The sequence below is a fragment of the Sciurus vulgaris genome (assembly GCF_902686455.1).
Source record: "Sciurus vulgaris genome assembly, chromosome: 2".
In the NCBI taxonomy this organism is placed as follows: domain Eukaryota; kingdom Metazoa; phylum Chordata; class Mammalia; order Rodentia; family Sciuridae; genus Sciurus; species Sciurus vulgaris.
This window is the reverse complement of record NC_136462.1, coordinates 76,623,139-76,646,479: the sequence shown is the minus strand read 5'-3', so window position 1 is coordinate 76,646,479 and position 23,341 is coordinate 76,623,139. Positions and strand designations below refer to the sequence as shown.

Below are 23,341 nucleotides of genomic sequence, written 5' to 3'. Positions count from 1 at the left end.
TAATTAATTGTATCTTTGACTATATCTAGAGTTTATTCTATCAAATGAGTATATATCAAAAACTACTTTTCATTTCTAGAATTATTTTCTCCCCTACTACCTCATCTTCTCATTTGCTTATGTTTTATAATATCTGTTTTTTCCTAATTCCTTCATTTTTGATTTTTAATTTTTTGGGGGTACCTCTGGGGATTGAACCCAGAGGTGCTTTATCACTGAGTTACATCCCCAGTCTTTTCTATTTTTTTTAAATTTTAAGACAGGGTCTCACTAAGTTATTTAGGGACTAAGTTGCTGAGGCTGACCTTGAACTTTTAATCCTCCTCCCTTAGCCTCCCCAGCAGCTGGGATTAGCACCACCACACCTGACTTCCTTTATCTTTTGAGTATCCTAAATATACTTAAGGTCATTTTATGATTTCTCTACCTCCCCATTTCATTTGGGGTGAATTCAACTTGCATTTGTTCTTTCTAGTAGCTTTCTCTTGTACTATAGAATTTTGTTGCAAACATTCTTCATGAGATTTTATTTTTTTCCCCTCTTCTCAATACTTTGGCCCATTCTCCCCATGGAATAGTTGATCATTACTTCCTGTACTGGCCCCTGAACTTAAAAGTGTTGGTTTGAGGCTCTTTTCCTGGTTGGCACTCTGGATAAGTCAGAGTGGCCAGTAGATCCATGTTTTGGGTGAAAGACTATATCTACTATCTCTGGCCTCCCTGGAATGCAGATTCTTATAAGTCACTGCTCCCGGGAGCAGCTGGTCATAGTATATTATAGTACATTTTAGGGGGCTCAGAAGATGTGCTTCCAAGCAGGGAATCTGGCTCCTGTCTCCTGTTTGCATGGGATAGTCTTCATTATAGCCTAGAATATAACCTTCTTCCTTCCCCACCTGGAGCTCAGTGGATGAGCAAGCTTCATTGTTACTAGTGCTTCATGATTCTGTTATGTTTCTGGTTTATGGGTATACTTATTTTCTTTTTGCCAAAAGTGTCTATTGCTTTTTGATTTTCTTAATTTTGCACATGGTAATGCTGAAGGAGCCTCAAAATACAAATTTATAATGCCAAGCTGCTCCAATATTCAATTTCTAAAACATTCATTTTTATCATTACAATGATCCAAATATTCTACATTGTTCAGCAGTGATATTGCTTATTTTTTCCCTCTTGTTTTCATCAACAAATAAAGAAAAAGCTGATTATGTCTTACTGATAGATTTTTCTTAATTCATTGGAGGTAGACGGCCCCAAATGGTAAATTTCAATTTACTTTTCTTAACAGGAAAAAAAGAAAAAAGAAAAAGGTTAAGAAACAGTAGCAATTCAGTTATTCAGTTGTCCTATCTGTTGTTATTTGCATTACAGTTTAAAGCTTCTGTGGTTTTATCTAATCTTAACTCTTTTTTTTTGGGCGGGGAGCAGGGGACTGAATCCAGCACATTACACATGCTAAGCATTTACTAAACCACGGAGCTATACTCCTTGTCCCTTACGCAATTTTAATCAGAGAGAAGTCCAACTATCTGTTCGTATATTTACTTAGCTTTTAAGGAATGAAGCTGAGATGCAGAATAGGCCTAAAAGAGGGGAGTCATAATTTTGGAATTATTTTCTTAATAATAGAAGAAAGCCTTATCATTTTAATCCATATCTTTTATTCTTGAAAAAAGATTTATATTCTATTTCAGAAATTACCCATTATCTAGTAATTACCCATGCATGTTGCTGGCCTGTCAATGTTTATTATGCATGAGAATTGAGGAATATAACTGTGCCACCCTTCATATATGTATTCCTGAAAATCTGTGTATATATCACATTTCAGTAAATCAAACTGTATTTTCCTTTTGAATTATAATATAGTTTCAAATATATGTTTCTAAGGGCAAAGGAAGAGCAGCATTAGAAAAATGAATTTACCAGTCGAGAACTGAATTGGAAAATGACTTCATAATGATAAAGCAGTATATCAGTGACTCAAATGTTACACCAAGAAGAGATCAACCAATGCCAAGAATAATATTAAATGGGCCTGGTGCAGTGATGCATACCTGTAATCCCAATGGCATGGGAAGCGGAGGTAGGAGGATCATAAGTTCAAAGCCAGCCTCAGCAAAAGTGAGGTGCTAAGCAACTCAGCGAGCCCCTGTCTCTAAATAAAATACAAAATAGGGCCGGGGATGCGGCTCGTGTTTTAGTGCCCCTGAGTTCAATCCCTGTTCACCCTGCCCCCCCCCCAAACAAAAAAAAGACTACTACTAATTGACAAGAATAATAGTGATGAGAACAGAACACAATTCTGTGGAGGAGCATGTGAAACTTTTAGACAAAAACATGGGTCAATGGTAACTGCTTTGAAGAGGTCTTCTATTTTTCTGTCTGTTATTGTTTAGATATTGGGTATCCCCCAAAACCTGGTGTGTGAGACATTGCAGAGAGTTTAGAGGAGAAATGATAGAGTTATGAGTTTTAACCTAATCAGTGCATTGATGACCTGAGAGGGATTAACTGGGTAGTTAACTATAGGCAGGTAGGGTGTGGCTGCAGGTGGGTCATTGGGGTATACATTTTGCCCCTGGTGAGTGGAGTTCTCTAGCTCCGCTTTCCAAACACCATGTCCTGAGCTGCTTTCCTCTGTCACACCCTTTTTCTGTGATGTTCTGCCTTACCTTGGGTCCAGAGCAATGAAGCTGACAATCTATAGGCCTTTGAAACTGTGAACCCCAAATAACATTTTCCTCCTCTAAAATTGTTCCTGTTAAGTCTTTTGGTCACAGTGATAAAAAGGCTGATTGAAACACTATCTAATGGGGTTGAATGAATGAACAGATTTTAGAGACAGATTGGATTCAAGTCTCCATTGCTCTTTATTATCTGTGTGTCTGCAGGGCAAACCTTTCAGAGGCTCAATTTCTTCACCCATAAAATGGGAATAATAATAACTACTTTTAGGAGTTAATGTGAGCTAAAAAAATTGTCTGGCATATATAGTAGAAATTCTACATGATAACTATCAGTATTAACATTACTCGCAGGGCTGTTTTCTTTGAAAGATAAAAATGCAAATATATATGACTTGTACTATATCTGATGCACAGGATGCTTTGAAAGCTCTATTTCTCTATCTTTACTTCCTCCTGTGTTTGACTAGAAATCAGATGCCATGCTAATTTCCACTAACAGAAGGGAAGGCAGGGTAAGAACAGGAAGATAGGATTAAAAGAAAACATTAATTATAACAGCTTCCAATGAGTACTCACTGTGATCCATGGCACCCCCTACCTAACATGCTAAATGTTTCACTTATTATCTTGCTTAATCCTTACCACAACCCTGTCCCAAGCATTAGCATTCCTTCTAAGAAGAGGAAGTCAAATGTAGAGTGTAAGTAACTCATCCAGAGATTGGTTCAAACCCAGATCTGTGTATTCAAAGTCTTTTTCCTATTAATAACAGCATATCATATTCCATTAGGAAGACAAGATTTAAGAAATGTGACAGAAGAATATATACTAGGTCACTGCCTTCAGTTTCTCGCATAGACCTCCCAAGCCCTTGGAATTTTCTAAATGACAGGAAGAGAGGAGTATGATTCATTATTTAAAAGTCCCTTTCAATCATATGTGAGTTTATGCTAATAATGTGACTCTTGGAGGAAGGGGTTGGTTGCTAGAGAAACCAACCAAATGATTAGAAGGCTGGAACTTTCAGTCCTCTGACCCCTAACCTCCAGGGAAGAGAGAGGGGTTAGAGATGAGCTAATCACTCATGGTCAATTATTTAATCAATGGTCCTTATGTAATGAGACCTCAGTACAAACCCTTAAATGACAGGGTTTGCAAAGACTTGGAGCTGGTGAGTATACACATGCCAGGAGGGTGGCATACCCCAAATTAACTTGGGACAAAAGCTCCTGTGCTCAGGGCCCTTTCACACCTTGTGCTATGTGTGTCTTCATCTGGCTGCTCATTTATACCCTTTTAAACATAAAATAAATGGGAAAAGGTAAGTGAGTTCTGTGAGTAGTTATAGCCAATAACCAAACCTGAGGAAAAAGTCCTGCAACCCCCAATTAGTGTGGACAGAAGTGTGAGTAACCTAGGGACTTGCTACCTGTGATTGACATCTGAAAAGGGGCAGCATTTGGGGACCAAGGACTTAACCTGTAAATTCTACACTAAGTCTGGGTAGTGTCAGAATTATAGGACACCCAGTTGATGCCTGTAGAGAAGTGGACAATTGGTTGGTGTGAAAGACCTACAATCTGGTGTTTGAAGTGTTCGGTAAGTAGAAACAGTGGTGGTGTTTTCATAGTAGTAATTACAGCAGTGATTACATACCTATGCAATACTGAAAACTGTTGAATTAATGTGGTCACTGCACTTCAGGTGCTCAGGTACAATCGTTTTTAAATGTATGTTGAATTAAAGAGATAAACCTAACCAGCTAAGGGGAATTCATCTGTTAGAGATTATGTGTTAAAAAACTTAACCTTGATTTTTTATATCAGAGCTAAAAAGGAAATTTTCAGTTTCTCATAAGGAACCCTGTCAAGTTATTTCTACACAGGGCCTTGTGACGATTTTTCTGAGGGCGCAGGGAGGGGACATGTCAAGGAAAAGGATGGTTTTTTTTAACACAATTAAATGGCCTACAATACCTTCATCATCAAAAGCTTTAAATATCAAGTATCCTAAGACTTCCTAGAAACATGTAAAGAACTTGATATCTGAATACAGTTCAACCTAATAAACCGCCAAGAGTACAAGAGTATCAATGTGTGTGTGTGTGTGTTTTTTGTTTTTCAGTGTTGGGGATTGAACTCAGGATCTCACACATGCTAGAAGGACTGGTAAAATTAGCAATGAAAAATAAATCCTAAAGGATTTAAAGAGAATATAAAGAGATATAAAGAGAAAGGTCAATGTATAAACATAGTGGCTGGTAAGTAAGAAAATTCTTGCCATGGTAGAACCTGGCAATTTTAGCCATTTAAGTATTGAATCTTCATAAAAAATATAGGTGCTTCTAAATTTAATGTCTTAAATTATAACAGATTAGCACAAGTGTATAGGATTAAATAAAGTTTATAAAATAGTTTTTTATATACTTATAAAGTCTATAAAATAAATAAAAGTGTATCTTATTCCTTTTAATATACTATTTCATAAGCTATATAATATATATTATAAAACATACTGTTACATGAAGTAAAATGAGTATAAACACAAAAAATTAAATGTATGACAGTATTATACAATAGTATGTTAAATAAAAGTTATAGGAGGTCATTGTTTTGGACTAAGCTCCAATGACCAGACTAAAAATCAAAATGGAGTCAACCCACATTGAAGTTCCATATCGCCAAACCGAAACTGAGTTAACAAACTTTATAAGAAATTACAAAAATGAGAGTCAAATTTCACAAACAGGTCAGTTAGTATGACAATGAAGTTCCCTCTGCTTTAAACCTTATAAAAAGTAATGTGATATAATCAGATGTTAACCAATAAGTTATTTTTATATTGGTCTGTCTCCCTGTCCTGCTTTATAAGGAAAGTGACTATGAAATAGCCAATCCTCTATTGGTTCTCTATTTTCTGCTTTTCCCTAGCCCTTCTCTGTTTATAAAACCAACCTCTTCTGTTCTGATCACTGGAACATTTATTCTACTATGGAATGAAGTGTTGCCTGATTCTAGAATTAAACATATCTTTAAATTGTTGCAATTTTGTACATTGACAGCATATAATAAAGCTTTTAGAACTGTTTATGAAAATGGTATGATAGGTAGAATAATGGCTTCCCAAACATGCCCATGTCCTCGTCCTTAGAACTTGTGAATGGTAAGAGGGACTCTGTAGAGGTGACTAAGTTATGGATCTTCAGATCGGAAGATTATACCGAAGTATCTGGGTGAACCCAATATAAACACAAGGGTCCTTCTAAGAGGGAGGCAGGAATGCCAGAGACCAGGAGAGAGATTTGACTATACTGGAGACTTTGAAAATGTAGGAAAGGATCATAAGCCAAGGATTGCAAGCAACTTCCAGAAAGTAGGAAGGAAATTCTTCCTTAGGAACTTCAGAAGGAATTCCACCCTCCTGACCCAGTTTAAACTTCTGACCTCTAGATCTATAAGATTAAAAATTTGTGTTATTTTAGGTCACTAAGTTTGTGATAATTTCTTATTGTGGCAATAGGAAATTAGGAGAGATAGCCACAAAGGTAATTCTACCATGGCTAGCAAACTTAAAATACAAACCAATTCTGAGGGGAATATTTACTTCTAAATAATGTAAAATCTAAAAAATACATCATAAAGTCAATCTCGTTCAAGTTTAAAAGTGAACTGCTGAAAGAAATTATAGGAATACATCTTGGTACCATAAAAACTTTCTTACAATTGCAAAAAATACAATTGTTATTCCCTTAAACTGATCCCCAGCTTTCCCAAGAAAAATCTGACATTCCTAGAAACCAACCATCAGGGCAAGCTTTGGCTTTTATGACAGATGTGTGAATCTACCTTGACCTTGTGAGAAACAACCCCCTGCCCCTGCCCAAGGTATCAACCTTTTATAATGGAAACTGAGAAGAAGATCAATAAAATCAACCAGCTGTGAAAATAAGGACCATGGGGTAGAGTAAAATATTGATACAGGGAGGAATATATAATAATAGATAGGAATAACCACAAGGAGATTGGACCTTTGTGCAATACTATCCATGAATCACGGAATGCCCCTTTATCCTCCTGGTGTAAAGTCGAACCTCACCAGAATGTTCTTAATTAGGTTCAAAGGGGGAGATACTGATTCTACTTGAAAAATCTTTTCCTCAAGGCATAGAACTATGGATAATTATGACAATTACATTTAGATTTTCAAATAACCAGTTTATACTTAGACATTTAAACTAAAAAAATAGTCTGAGTCTTTCTCACTATTGTCTTTTTGGTGAACTATTAATTAAAATTAATAAAAAACCAAACAGTTGCTTTCCCATTAATAGCACCCAGAGTTTCAAAGGCAGTGCACCCGCATACATGCTCAAGACATGTATTGGCCATCTTACAATTGAACTACTCAAAATCTGGGTAAATAAATCCCTAAGCCAATAAAGATTTGTCCTTATACTTCTTTATGCTAAAACTTGGTATTTTTACCCCAATATAATGATATACTTAACTTTCTTGCCTTCTGCCACTCCTGTGTTGCTCTTGAATTGTTGATGCTTAATGTGCTTTCATGGTTAGAACTGACAAAACAGATCTTCTTCCAGATCAGGGGTATGACTCACTGAATCATTTGCAGAACCTACACCAGTGACATGGCTTCACCTGTGAGTGCCACTCTCATACAGAGCTACCACCAAACCAAACCAGACCTACTAAATGAAGAGGGCAAGCCAGGACCATGTTCCATGCCTGTTGACCTGACAGAGGGCTGCATGATGGATAAAGGGGAGCATGACATATGGGCAAGCCATAGGTCTGTCAAGGGAGCCCAGGGGGACCATCACTTTTGTCTCCAAGAAAACCATTAGTCTAGTTGGGGAGGAAGCCACATTTTTCAAGCGGCAGCTTCCTGTTTAACTTCTTTATTCTTTTAGTTCTTCAGATTGTAGGCTTCTTACTTTCCCTCCATGAATGGAAACCTTTGCTTTGTTAGTGTCCCCAAAAATCTATGGCAAGCTCCTTTTACTGTTCCTTTTTTAAAATTTTTAGTTGTTGATGGACTTTTATTTTTAATTTATTTATATGCGGTGCTGAGAATCAAATCCTGAGTCTCACACCTGCTAGGCATGTGCTCTACCACTGAGCCACAACCCCAGCCCCTCTTTTATTGTTCTTGACAGTAAACTAACTCCTAAAACCAAGCCAGACATTCAGACAACTCAGGATTGAACTGGCTTCCCTATGAAAAATTAATCTGGAACCTGATATTCCTTTAAAAACTGCTTTAGTGGAATTCATATACTTACTAGTACTTAAAATTTGCACTTTATAGCATTATCCTATATAGGACAGCCACAACAAGACATTACTCCTCTATATTCTTTGAACTTTCCTTCTTTAGCCGCTCGTCTCGTATTTTCTATGTCTCTCTGTATCTTTGAATGATTGACCCATATGCCCTTGACATCTCCATCTGAAGTTCTCTTAAGGTTCTAGTAATTATTTGGCCATTATAAGGCTTATTGTCTACATAACAATATTCTTAGTTTGTTTTCCATATTTGGTATGGCTGAAAGAGAGGATGCCCACAAATGTTGCCAGACAAAAACATATCAAGTAAAACCTGAACTCCAGAAAAGCAATGGATAATTTAACTTGTACTTTCAGTAACTTTTATTTTTTGTATAAATGTCTCCCATGTAATATGTCCTATATTTTTAATAGCAAAATCTGGCAACCCTAATGCTCTTGCTTAATGCAATGAACCCAATTCTGAGCAAGCATACTGTATATAGTTGGAAGGAAAGGGAATATTTGGTTTTACAAATTTGAAGAAGGCTCCAATTTAGATTTATACCAATATTCAAATTTATGCTAAATCTAGTGATTTAGGCTTACTTTAATGATCTGAAATAAAAAAAGAAGAAAATACCCCTTTATTCACACTTTCACTACAGGTTTATGAATCTCAGGCCCTGTGTAGTTTATCAGGTCTTATATTCAAGTTTCTTACCTGAAGATTATAATCTGATCTGCTGTTCAAAAAGTTTTGCTCTGAGTGTTTTATCCAGAGGTGGGGATGCTTTTGCTAAAGCACTAAATGACCACTTTTAGAACAGCTTCTCTTCATTAAAATTCAGTTTTAGTTTCTATGTTACAGCAGAGCAACAATTATTAAATGCCAACTGATGGTAGTGTTTATTGGTCTGTGCAAATGTGCAAAATAAGAAAAATAAGGACAATGAAGTAAGTTTTTCAGAAAACCAAGTGTTTCAAATTTAAGGAAACTTTATTATCAGAGATTACCTCAATTTTTTATCCTGTTAAACTGTGTAACTAAATTATGAATGTAAATTTTAAAAATGCTCTCCTGTAGAAAATTAATTAGCACTAGGTACAGTGGTGCACACCTGTAATCCCAGTGGCCTGGGAGGCTGAGGCAGGAGGTTCATGGATTTAAAGCCAGCTTTGGCACTTGGTGAGGCCCTGTGAAACTTAGTGAGACCCTGTCTCAAAATAAAATAAAAAAGGGTTGAGGATAAAAAAGGTTGGCTCAGTGATTAAGTAATCCTGGGTTCAACCCCCAAGTACCAAAACCAAAAAACAAACAAGCAAGCAAAAAAGCAAATTCATGATTCCAAGATTCTTTAAGAAATTCTGTGTGCCTGCAAATCTACAAGTATGGATATAATGAAGGATGTCTTTTATATCTGTTTCAGAAATGACCACTTCATGTCTCATAATATTAAACCATTTTACTTTTGATGCATGTCTCTCCACTTTTGGCAGTGGAAAGCAAATTAGACTCAAGGAAATATGCTAGGCTAAAGACATGATGGTGGAAAAAGAATACATCTGTTCCTTCGTAAAGTTCAGAAAACATGCTTTAGTTTTTTTCCTTCCTACTACACGATTTGAATTATGTGTCTTGAACTTTGGCACAGTGTCACTCAATATATTTTGAACACTGTTGTTTTGGTAAGTCAGCAGTAACATATGCACTCTATAAATGTCAAACATAAAGTGCAACACATTCAGCATTCTACACAACCATGGCAAACGACTCAGCATCCCAGATATCTGAGATGTCTACAACACAGCTCGGCTCATTCCCATATGGAACAAAGAAACTATTTTCCTCCCTCCCTCATTTCCTTCCTTCTTTCTTTCTTTTTGCAATCCTTCTGGCCAACATGAACTTGTAAAGCTCAAGAATATTTTTTTGCTTCTTTCATAAGAAAAGGCTTTTGATAAATATTGTGGAAGAAATCCTGTAATATTATGAATATGCAGGTTATAATTTCCAGGTTTTTAAAAAAATAGAATATTCAGGCATACACTGATACTTGTAATATTTACTTTAGTCTTCATTCCTTCTCTTCAAGGTTATATATTACTGCCCACAATTCAGAAAAACAGGAAGAGAGGAATGTAAGCAGCTTAGAGAAGCTTAATGAGTGATACCATCAAAGGCAGGGATAAGTGAATGGAATCTGGCCTCTTGTCACTACAAGTCCTCCTGTTGATCCTAAAAGTAGGAATGGCTCTCATCTACTGCAGATGATTTAACCATCGGATAGCCAAAATATGTTCATAATTCTTGTCAGGCCAACAAATGATACTTTGGAAGTACCCTTATGTAGCTCGCCTTGGCTTGGCTTGAGATTTTTGATGGAGAGATATGATTCAAAAGCATTTGATTTGTGGAGTCACTCCTGGATCAGGATGATGAGCAACACCCCACCAGCTGTTTCACAGCAAGCATTTCAGTGTAGTTTACAGTCAACCAATAAGCAATGTAAAAGCAAAAAACCACATCTGTGACCCAATTTTTCCTTAGTTAACTGTCATTTATATCATGCACCAAACTGGGTGAAACCTATGAAAGAAGTCCTTGGTTACCTCAATTTTCTCACTAAAAATAAAAGCATTTGCCTTTTATTCATCTCATGGGATGGTGGATTGCATGGATGTATCAGAAAGTATGAAAATGTACATACATACTAAAAATATGACCACTAATGTCATCCAAAATTAAAAAATATAAATGTATAAACGATTCATATCTAAAAACATCTCATAGTTTCTGCTAGAACAGCATCTTCCTAGCAAGTCTTGGTCAATGCAGATGGTTATGTCAATGAAACACATTCTTGTCTTTGACTCAGTGGTTATGCTGGTGGGACCCTAACAACAGAAACAGAAACAAAAATCCCCCAAACTGGGCTTTTCTAATTGTATACTTTAAATGTTTTTAGTATTATTTTGATGCATTTTTTGTTTCTATTCTTAATTTTTTTCCCCCTCTGGAAGGTCTTTATAAGGCAAGTTTTTTTTTTTTTTTTTTTTTTTTTGTTTGTTTTTTTCCTAATGCTGGGTATTGAACCCAGAATGCTATACAGACTAGGCAAGTCTTCTACTACTGAACTCTATCCCCAACCCTATGAGGCAAGTCTTAAATGAAATTATGCTGCCTAGGAAAAGATGTATTGGCAATAGTAAGGAAGATGGAGTTATGGAAGAAGGAACATTAAATTTCTATGATTTTGTGATTAATATAATTAAATGTCATTTATGAACCTTCAAACATAATTTTTAATTCAACTCTCACAGAGAATTTGTTAAATTGGTGTCACATCCTCTTTTGCTGAGCTGAATCAACTTAAGGAAAAGAAGCCTTGTGCCCATTAAGGTAACTTGGAAGTCATGATTTCCATTTAATAGACAGCTAATAAGTGGTGGATCTAGACTGAAACGCCAACTCTATTCCTTAATAGCTGTAGGATTTGGGGCAATTACCTATGAATCATTTTCTTCATTTGTACCTAGGTGGAAAATAACTGGAGTTTGTTATTTTGCTCTTTTCTTCAAGGGCAACAAAAATAGTCAGTAGAAGAACTATGACATGGATTCCTCTTGCTTTAAAGAAGTGAAGAGACATTTCACTGCTCTGTCACAACAGGGGCTTGGCTAAGAAGCCTGGTCTCTCCGCTGCTTTGTATATACACACAAGTACCCACAAGCAACAATATGATAGCTTAAATACAACTTAAATCTTTCTGTGAATTACAATCTCATGTGTGTGTGGAACTGTGCATGCCCAAGCATAATGAGTTTGAGCCGTAGGGGCAAAATTACATGTGACTTTATTCTTGAAGAATAAGCAATCCATTTTATGTGCTCCTAGTTAGAGCATGAGATTCATGCCCATTTAATAGACATTTACTAACAGTAAGCCTATTTACTAACAGAAAACACTAAAACAAAAAGAAGGAATATAGAAATTATGTCAAACGTTATAGGTTTCCTTAAAGCACTCTTCTAATAAATTGGGATTAAGGATGACCATAGCCATCACCTTTAAAAATAACATAAGAGCCTGTTAGAAAACTTAACACTGTGTGTGTGTGTGTGTGTGTGTGTGTGTGTGTGTTTTAAATAATTCATTACCTCACTTTACACTACCCAGGTCTGGGTATCCTCAAGGTGACTTACTTGCGCACCTCACTAAAGGATGATCTTGCTCTGTTTGGAAGAAAAGTACAATGTGAAGTCACTCTGTGATTGAATCTTTAGATTCTGCACTCCCCAGGGGAATCCAGAATAAAGCCATTCGGGTTTCTTTTCTAGCATACCAATTAGTAGGGGCAAAGGAGGGCCAGCCTGGGATGAAGGAGACATCAGAGACATTCATGTCCCTAAAATTTTAACAGTGCTCAGAAGCCTGGGCTTTATACTATCATCTGAAGAGCTGTGAGACCAAGGGCAATGCTTGTAAAACACTCTTTGCTGTTGATGAAAATATATGGCACTTCAAAATAGCCTGCTTCATGGAAAAACAATCTGCTGCATTTCAAATTCTGAATACAGCTAACATTAAAATAAAAACTGTCTGGATTAACTGTTGGAATAAGAGAGCTAATTTCATCCTACCCCTGCCTGTCTGGCAACTGGTAACAACCCTTTAAGGTGCAGCTCAGCCATTACCTTGCTGTTATGCAATATTTTATATCTGTTTACATCTGATGTCCACCCAGGAAGGTTAATTAAGTTGGCAAAGGTACCTACTTTGTGGTTGGATCTGTACAGATAACTCCATGCTGGACATGCGGGCCTAAGTAAATGCTTGTGGAATTAATAAGAATGTGAATAGGGCCTCAAACAACAGTAGGGGGACTTGCTGAAGGATGACATATGTAACAGGCAAAAGATAAAGAGATAGCTGATTGAGTTAGCAAGGGTGTTTAAGCATGGAGTTCAAGAAAAATGCCAGGGTATGCTTCAGTTTATGCTTGCCTTGAAGAATAAAATCATTTCCCCCATACATCTAATTTATACCCCAGGTGTGCAAAAAACCTACTTTGTGGGTCTGACATGGAACTTGCCAGTAACTACAAAGACTACTATAGTTCAGAGTATGGGTTGAGTATCCCTACTCTGAAAATTTACAATTCAGTATGCAAAACTTTTTGAGTGGTGCATGATACCACAAATGAAAAATCCTAAACCTGACCTCATGTGAAGGATTGTTGTTAAAATGCAGGGGCATGACACAGTGCTCCCTAGAGAAAAAAGACTTTCCTGGCTCCTTCAGCATGCTACAAAAACTCTGTTTCATGCACAATATTATTAAAAATATTGTACAAAATTATCTTCAGACTATGTGTATAAGGTGCACATGAAACATAAATAACTGTTTAGACGTGGGTTCCATCTCAAGATACCATATATATATATATATATATATATATATATATGCAAATATTCCAAAATCCAGAAACCGAAATCCAAAAATCTTGTTTCAAGCATTTCAGATAAGGGACATAGAAATATGGGACATATTAGACACAGAAATATAAGGCCAACATTAATCATTACAAAAGGTCAGTGACTGAAGTAAAATAGCAATGTGGGAGCCATGTGGGAATTGGTCACATTTTGCTAAGAACAATGAAGTAAGAAAAACAATGGTGTTCCTTGGGACCTCGAATTAATATGAAATATTCATTACCTAAACTGATGATCTGTTTGGGGCAGACAATGTTTCTTTGAAATGACTTAGCTGAAAGCAAGCCTCTTGTGTGGAGTCTCAGGTTCAAGTACAAATGCATCATCACACATATAACAGTATAACATCACCTCTGTTTATAATAAACAGAAAAAATAAAAGCTTTCATTTCAGAAGAAGTAAATTCAATCCATGCAAACTTCAATTTCAGGACCTCCTGTCATTCAAGATATCATATTTCATTTCGGTAGCTAGGACTGGTTTCACACACCTCTGTCTCCAACTCTGCAGATCAGTAGGTAGCTTAAGGACCCAGCAAACTAAATGAATGGCTTCATATTTTTTCAACTGATCTTTAATGAATTAAAGGAGAGGGAGAGTAGAGGTTAGATGAGCTGAGGACCCATCCTAGCTTACTGATCCTCAAGCCAAGAAGAGGAGAGGAGAGGAGAGGAGAGGAGAGAAAGGAGAGAGCTGCAAAGGTGCTGACGAGGCAGGAGAAGAGGTCAGCCCTTTCCCATCATACATCCTGCCCTCTCTAAGCTTCCGAGGGCTTCAATGAGCTCTAAAGACTTTACTTGTGTCTTCACTGGCTCCTGAACTAGCATGAGAAGATTCCTAGTTTGTCCTCTGGAGATAAGAAAATATCATTTTGGAGGAAAGAATTTCATTTCTGAAATGGATTTAAATGACCCTTCGCAAAGAATAAAAAATATTATCATAAGGGATAGGCACAATCAATCAACAAGAGCAGCACTGCATGGGATCATGGATGTTTAAATGATAATCTTATACTGAAATTGGTATTAAAGAAAGTAGTGTTTAGTGAGAGTCAGACATATTTGCCCCTAGTCCTTTGACCTTGATGAAGTCATTAAAAATTGCTGGGCCTCAGTTTTTCCACTGACATAGCTAGACCAGAGACCCAGCCCCATGCATGGCCAGGATGCATCTCTTCTCCATCTTTCATCTGCCTGATCTACTGAAGTTCTAGTGAACAAAAATAGAAAACAAAAAGCAAAATGATTTTAAGGGTCCTTGATGACTCTATGGTAATTAGGACAAAAAGAAAAAGAATTATTGTAATTATGTGCCTGTGACATAACAAGGAAAAAATTAGAACTAGTATAATCTCTAGTGCTTTCCTCCTGTCCCTATCCACTCTTTCAAATACAGGAATGGGCTGGCTAAAATATTTCTAACAATTACTGCACAACTCCAGGGGGCACTATTCATACCAAAGAGCTTTCCTGGCATATGCCACTCAGAGACCCTGAGGAAGAAACTTTTAGAGCTCAGTGAGCCTGTGTTGGACTCTTATCTCCACTACTCACTGGTGATATGACCCTTGGCAAGCTATTTAATAATCTCTCTGATCCTGTTTCCTTCTCTGTAAAATGGAGATAATACATTGTATTTCCAAAGGCTGCTTTAAAAACTAAGTAAGATAACATATGTAAAGAGTCTGGTGGAGGGCAGTATACCAACACTAACATTAGTTCTCTAAAATCACAAAACATGTTTCTAAGTACAATAAACATTTGTATCTAGGACTTGCGGCTTAACTACAAGCAGATATCAAAATATTTTGTGAAATAAGGAACAGACTTCATCTGCCTAAGATGGGGCAGGTAATGCAAGTTAAAGGGTCAGAATATAGTGATCCCAGAAATACATCAGTTTTAACTCTCAGAATTGTGATAAGTGGCAGAAAGGAAGACTAATCAGCATACTAATTTATTAGGGTGTGTAGATACAACTGTTATCAAGGATAAGCAACTGTTTAAATAAGACAGACTGCATTCATTAAGGACATATGTGCTGCCAACAAATTACAATGGACTTACTGCAAACTTTTTTCTGGCACTTGATCTCATTAACTTATTCTTTCTCAAGACTATAGGAAAGCAATCTTGAGCTTTATCCAATACACATACAAACAATGTAACTTTAGGTATATGGGTTCCCATCTCAACTCTGCATCATTTGGTGTTCATAAAGCAATGGAAGACATCTGAAGGACTGGGTCAATGATTGACAGAAACAGCTGGTTGAACTTATGGGAAAGTTGAGATATTCAAGAAGAGAATATCTTAGAAATGCAGGTGTTCCCATGGCACTGGGCTTGCCTCTGGCCACTCATGGTGAAGTGGAATGCTCTGGGGGAGTCTTTCTCCAAGAGCCACAGCAATTTCAAATCCATACAGGCATGCTATTTTTAGGGTTGCTAGCCATACAAGCTACTGACCATACTGACTGACGAGGAAAATGTTGCATAGCAGGGACTGAAGATCAAGAAAATAATCTGATCTTAGGCTATAACAGATCTAACTTAAAATCTAATAAAGAATGAGAGAAAGCTGGGTATTCTGTCCAACTTTCCGTTAAGAAAAAACAAAAACAAAAAACAACAATAAATAGACATAAGTGGTCCTAAACCCAGGGTACGTCAACCTTTTACCAAATCAGTTAAGGTTGAATTTGCAAAGCAGGGCTCATTTGAAAATTACTGTTGGCACAGGCATGAGAGACAATTGTATCTCATCATATTTTCCAAAGAGGTTGGTGATATTTCCTTTAAATATCTAACTTTGCTTTTGTCCAACAGAAAGTGGCCACTTTGAAGAAAATGTGCACCACACATCCACCTCTTAAATTTTTCTAGGACTAAACAGAGAAGCTATAATAAAAAACTATCAATGCTTAAGAAAGACTTTTAAGGTTTTTAGGATTCGAGTGTCTTTCAGTTTAAGAGGAATAAAAACACTTTCATGGGTAATAATAAAAATTGGACATTGTCTTCGCCATATGACATTTTGCAGATTAATGTAAAGTGACAGTGTGTGCCTCAGTTGCCGGGACAAAATAGTGGATTCCATCCCAAATTCATATGAAGAATATATGAAGTCCAAGGAGAAGAGGCAGATTCTCTAATGTAATCTTCATTTAACATTTAAGGCAAAGTTGGTGCATTTTTAAAAAAACATATCTTGCAAAACCAAGAAAACAGGTCAGTAAAAAGACCAATGATATAAAATAACTTTTCCCCAACTCACAGAGTGATTGGCAAATCTTTTATATTTTTAGCACAGTTTGAATTCCCTAAAAAGAATTGCCACCTAAAAGAAATGTGTGATCACCCTCTAAATGTGTCTCACTAAGCTAGTTCTCACCCTGTAACCCTGGCTTATGGCCCTGATCCTAACTCTTCTTTGTGTGCCATTCAAGGAATAAACATGAGACTGGCTATTATTTCAAAGAGAGGCACAGCATCTGTTGGAATTTTTACACGTATTTGTAAGTATTCGTGATATCTTGAGAAATGACAGGAAAAAGCAACCCAGGAAACAGTGTTTTGCAGTGAAATCATAGAAAAGGGAGTAAAGAAGAAAAATTGGAAGGTGGCTAAATTGTTCTAAAAGACCAGCTTTTGTGTAAGAGTGAAAACACACCACTGTGTTTAGATTTAACATAGGATACACTCTCTAGGATAATTTAGTGCTGTCTACTTCTGAGTATTTTGATTTTTTGTATGCTTTTAATTATGTTGCTGAATACCTTTTTATATAAAAGCAAGTCTAAGGAAATAGGATGACTAAAGTCACACAGATGCCCACTCACCTCCCATAATTTTGGATTGGCAGTTAATAAACTCCGGCTTCCTGTCTGTGAGGTACCTCTGGCAGGTGTGGTGGAGGATCTGGAAGAACGTGCATTTTTCTGAGGCTGTGCTGGCTACCCACTGGTCAAAAGCATTTTCAAACAACAAATCAAACTCTGCAGAATCCTGGAAAAGACAGTGAGATAACTACTGATGTCAATCTATAAAGACTGCTGTTTGCAGATTTCCCTTGTCAAAAGACTCAGAAAGGCTAAAACAAATAAGGTTCAGCTTTATTAGGACACAAGTGTGTGGAGGGTTCACATTTTTATATATATCTAGCAAAACCCAAATCTTACAGTATTTCTAGATGTCCCTAGAATGTTAGTAACACAGAAGTAATGACAGTCTACATGCTGATGGGTCAGAACTCCAAAGTGTTATTTTCCCAGTTACTTGGAAGATGGATGCCCTCAGGTTCTCTGCAAACCACCTCTCTTAATCTTGCCCCTAAACTTTGGTAGGAAGAGAATCTCCCTTATTATTTTACAGATAGTAGCAATTTACATTTTATTATTCTTCATTATTGATGTTTTGGGGTGGTGTGTGTGTGTGTGCATGCACATATATGCAAAAGGAATGGTATTTTGAACAGATAACTATATCATAAAATGTTTCCCATATTAAATCCAAAGGAATACTAATACATAATTTTTAAAGTGTCATTAATGGATTTGATTTTTCGTAGATAATTCTTGTACTTGGTGGCACTGGGAGATAAATGGAGCTTTGATGAGCTTTGCTCTTTGCTATGAACATCACTGGAGGAAGCATCTATGCAACACGCCTCCCTTTGGGTACCTCCATCAAACAAAAGAACTAGATCTGTAATTTCCCATGGGAAGGGAAGAGACATTGAAAGTTTTAGTCCCATGATGAAATAGAGAAATAGTCTTATTTGGGATGATTCAACCACCCTCACCACTACCAAGGTCAATCAGAGTCATCTCGTGAAGATAATTCTTTTGGCCAGCATTGAGCTACTCACTCACCCGATTAGGATCGATACCATTAACCTGGCGAAGCTGCTCGAGCATCCACTGTGATCTCCGCACGAACGACGTGGAGCCTTCAAACTGTTTGACCTTTGTGATAGACGCCTGTGTAGGTTTCTTGTTTGTCACTGCCAAGAAAAGACCAGGGAGATTAGTGGGCCTGCAGGCTGGTTTATTTCCTCATTCAGCACTGTTTCTGTGGAATCTACTGTGTGCATGCACGAGGGAGTCTGAATGAACGTGTGCTTTTGGTGGGGGTGGTGAATGCAAAAGAAATAGAAGTTACAGTGTACCCTCTCAAGCTGTTTATACTTTAGCTGCAAAAGCTGCTTCCTTTATGTCTTCATCCAATCAAACTGAAAACAGCTTAACTGAATAACACCACAAACCATTAATGGAAGCTACAAGTGCACAATTACTGCTTGCAGGGAAAGAGGTATGTGGGGCTGACAGGTATCAGGCAGGGTCAGGAGGGTTGAATTTTAAAGGAAGTGAAGGTTATGGGCTCCCTGGGGAACTGTAATGCTTATTTATAGTTTGGTAGTCCAGTGTCAATATCTGAGGTTTTGGTGATTAGGAGTAATATCTCAACACCCAAGTAAATTAATAAATAAAACACAAAAGAAATATTTGGTTTTATAATATCATCCAGTGTGTATATAGTTTGCATCTAATTATGACTATCTGGTTTTCTGGGCACAGCTCCCACCTAAGAAATCCTGAAGTCACTACATACATAGGACCAGGACCATCCCTCCTCAGCCTCAGGCAGTTCTTCCCCTTCTAAGCTGTAGACAGACTTCATCAACTCTCAGACCGATGTCAAAGTCACCCTGAGCATTTCTACATCTGCTTACTTGGTGATTTAGAGACTAAGGATGGTGGGAGAGGTAATTAAGGGTCTTAAAAGTGCTTTCCTAAAAGCTCCTCCTGAGTCCTGGATGTGGAAGTTAGTAAGATTAAACAGAAATGATGTCACAGAGGAATTAGGGAATGTGGTAAGCGCCACTGGCTACAAAGAATTCGATCCTAATCACTGCCTCCAGAAGACTGTGCCTCTGTGATAGAAGAAAATACATATTCTTTTTTTCCTTTTCCAGCAACTCTGCAGATGCTTGACAGATGGCAAAAAGGATTCTTGAGGGACAAGGGACAGAAAGCACTTGCTCCAAAGTTGGTGATTAAAAGTCTATGGTTCATGCATTCAAAAGCCCTTTGCAGTATCTGGGGTCACTGAAGTAGGAGGGCAGAGACCATAGCAGAGTGTGGAAGGAAGCCACTCTGCTTTCAGATATGGTGAGCACACACAAGACCCGTTCTGAAGACTGTATGGCCTCAGTACAATCTTCTCCCTTTGCTCCTAGTCAGTATTTAGCACACTTTTTTTTTGAACTTCAAATAATGCTTTGGTTTATTACCCATTATTTCAGCTATATTTGTCTAAAAGCTTCTGAACATTTTACACCAATTAAATTTACTTTTGTGGTTAAAAAGTCATCATCCCCTAAATATTCATGATCAGAGGAAATTTTATAGTCTTCTATCACAAATGGCCTTGCTTAACAGGCTCCATCCCATTAGGAATAACTATTCTCTAAGTAAATTCAGGCAATATGACCAGTGTGCCCAGGGCTCTGTCCATCCGTTTATTTCAATTTATTTATTTTGTTGCATCTCCTATGATACAAATGGGAGTCCTAACAGGTTCCTCTGATAGTTGTACTCTGCTCTTATATTTTAATGTTAAAGAAAACACACACCTGGAATATATGCAGGCCCAAAATGTGCTTAAAAGATTAAAGAAAGAATGCTTTTCAATAACAGGAAAACACGGGTTCCTGTATTAGACGCACACCCCTAAACACACAAAGAGGATTTCCTCCCTTGTTTATGTAAATCATAGGACATTTAAGCGTCTTGGGAAACTTGAAGGCTTTCCTTCTAACTTCAGTTAAAGTTGTTATGAACTCCTATTTTTATTTCTGGTCCATTTGTTTCCACTTAGTTTATAGCATTATAAAAACTCAAACACAATGCAGGATCACTGTATAGTCCCAGCATGTTTAAGATTCACATTTTAGGAAGGCAAGTTCCATTGGAAGTCTGTCATTGAAATGAGGACAGGAACCCCACCCACAATGACAAATTTCCCAGCAGAATTCCTCAGTTGTGATCAGACTGGACAGTGGTCATTTTTGATGGAAACAGTTACAATTCTATCCATTCTTGCCGTCTTTCTCTATTAGTTTATTCCTTGCCCAGTTCTTGGAGTTTGGCTAGTTTTCCTGGGCACTGAGCCCGGTTTGGTTTAATTTCTGTTGATTATTATTTTCCCTAACATCCCAGTTTCTATTTTGAAGCAGGTGCCTTAAAATTAAATTATTATATACACATTATATAGAATTAAATACAGAATTTCCCCTTCTAAAATCAAAACACTTGGCGAAACATACCACAACCATACTTTTTGAGTACTTTACTTGAAGAAACGATGGTTTAAATTCTTCCCTGTTTTAGTATTTTTGGGGTCCATGGATCATAAAAAGGAAGTAAGTTACCCACATTTTAGATGTCTATTTCACCATTTTAGTGAAAAGTAGTAATTCACCTTCTTCTTACAAAAGAAAGTTAATTAAAGCACACCTGGAAAATGCAGTCAAATTACCTATATCAGTATATCATGGGCTGTATCCAACCACCCCTCTATGATACACTCCAATATGAATTATTTTTAATAACTTTAAAGTCCCGATAACCAGGACACTTACATTATGATTTCAACAATCATGAGGAAAAGAAGCTATATAGGCATTTAAAGGGGCATGGAGGCATGACACACTGGATAATATTGCAGAGCACCCAGAATTAGCCCATTCCTCCTGTCTCCACTCTGAATATCAGAATCACCTGGGAGCTCTTACAACCCACACCCTGAATTGGGCGAGCTGGAACACCTTGGGTGGAGTTCTGACACCAGTATTTTAATTCTCCCAAGTGATCTAAGGCACATTGATTGCTGGGAACCAATAAACTTATGTATTAATTTGTTCAACAAGTATTTATGGAACATTTAGTTTCTGTGAGTAATTTGAAGATTGAACAAGATAAGATTTTGAATCACGAATTTGGATGCAATTAGGGCATAAGAATTATGTAAAAGAAGCCAGGCGAGCTGGGGAGAGCCTGTCTCAAAATAAAAAAGGCTGGGGTTGTAGCTTAGTGGTAGAGTGTCCCTGAGTTCTATTTCCAGTGTGGCAAAGGGGGTAAAACGAATTATGCAGAAGAGTTCTAAAATACAATGGCAGGATATACCAGTCATTTGAGGATCTGGGGTGTTTGGGTGGGGGCTTTAAGGACCAAGATAGAGTTGAGGGAAGTCAGGGAGGCTTCGAGAAGAGCTGCATCTCAGGCAAGACACAGTCATCCCTGTGAGGGACTTCTATGATTCTCCAAACTTGTCCATTCCAACTTAAATAGAGGACTGAACTACCTTCTGAAAACTGGGAGGCTGAGGCAGGAGGATGGCAGGTTCAAGGCTAGCCTCAGCAACTTAGTAAGGCTGTAAGCAACCTAGTGAGACCTTGCCTCAAAATAAGGAAATAAATAGAAAGGGCTGAGGATGTGGCTCAGTGGTTAAGTAACCCTGGGACAAATCCCTGGCACAAATCAATCAATCAATCAAAACCAAAAAATCCAAACAAAACAAAACAAAACAAAACCCCAAAACTCAGTGATATCCCAAAGTGTTCAGAATAAATGCAGGTCCCTTATCATGACCTGCAAAGCCTGGAGGACCTGGCTCATCTCATTGCCCCTTCTGTTTTGTCCTTCAGTTTACTTTTGTGATCACTTCATCCAGGTAGGTTCCCCTAGCATGTTATTTCATTCACCTCACATTCAATATTCATTAAAAAATGGGTTCATTTCAAGCTTGCATTAAATATTCAATGTTTGCGTCTCTGAGACATTTGTGAGGAACAAAATCCAGACGGCTATTGTGTCTCCCAGTCCTAAAACATATACAATATAGATAAATCCCCAGGAGGATATTCTAAGCTACTTTCTACCAGTTTGTGTTGTAGGATTATAAATTGACATAGTGCTTTTTAAAAATAGCATTTGATTTTTTTACAAAATTCTATTTTATATAGCTTCTAGTTTTGCTCTTGAAATTGAGAATACCTGTGATAATCATTGCCATTATCCTACCATTATTTTATAGATAAGGAAACTGAAGCACAGAAAAAGCTGACTTTCTAAAGTCATCTATTAATAATTGGAAAAAGTGAAACTTAGACAATGAACTTTGATGCTCTTCCTATTATAAATTTTTGCTGCAATGTCAAATGTCATATTTTATTGGGTACAGGATGCTCATTAAGTAAGAATTAATTGAATCATTGCTTTCCAATAATACTACTACTTGTTGGGATTTTTATAGTTTCCTGAAATGTTATTTCTTTAATATTTCCCTTTAAATAAACCTTCCTTTTTATTTAAATGAATTAATGAAAAATAATATATTAAAGTCATAAATGGATATACAGTATTGCCTGCCTTAGAGAGAAAACTCTTTGAGAAGAAGTGTGAGTAGCAAGTGGAGACAGGAGTTAAGGGCCACACCATCGATGCCCTCCTACAAACAATAAGACAACCAGAATGGCTTCTCTGGGACCACTGAGTTGTACATTTGGGACCCTCTTAGGAAACCCAGTTTTGGGTTTCCCAAGCTAATGCTCCTGCTCATTCACTCCCACTTCCTGCAGCTACTACCTTCTCACTGGCATCAGAGGCAGGAGAAGCACAGAGGCAACCAAAGCCAGGTTGTTTTGCTCTTAGCTCTGAACAAAGAATGTGATCTTTATGGCTTTGTGTCTCTTCTTTGACCTTTATGTAGACTTGGTCCCACATCTCAGCTAGAGTTAAGAAGCAGTGATACAAATCATTCTGTTTAGAATATCCTTATCATCAACACGCACTTTTCCATTTCA

At 37.2% G+C, this 23,341-nt stretch overlaps 1 protein-coding gene and 1 long non-coding RNA gene across 6 annotated transcripts in view; one reads left to right on the top strand and one right to left on the bottom strand.

Moving 5' to 3' along the window:
* STXBP6 (syntaxin binding protein 6) overlaps positions 1-23,341 on the bottom strand; it is a 244,085-nt gene that overhangs the window by 32,297 nt on the left and 188,447 nt on the right. For all 5 annotated transcript variants that reach the window (XM_079127279.1, XM_079127278.1, XM_079127280.1 and 2 more), the window contains 2 exons: positions 18,348-18,478; positions 17,316-17,481 (listed from right to left, as the gene is read on the bottom strand). In XM_079127279.1, coding sequence (XP_078983405.1) covers positions 17,316-17,481; positions 18,348-18,478 — 297 coding nt within the window. The remainder of the gene's footprint in view (positions 1-17,315; positions 17,482-18,347; positions 18,479-23,341) is intronic.
* Positions 1-23,341, top strand: part of LOC306654064 — a 449,736-nt gene that overhangs the window by 314,749 nt on the left and 111,646 nt on the right. The window lies entirely within an intron of this gene.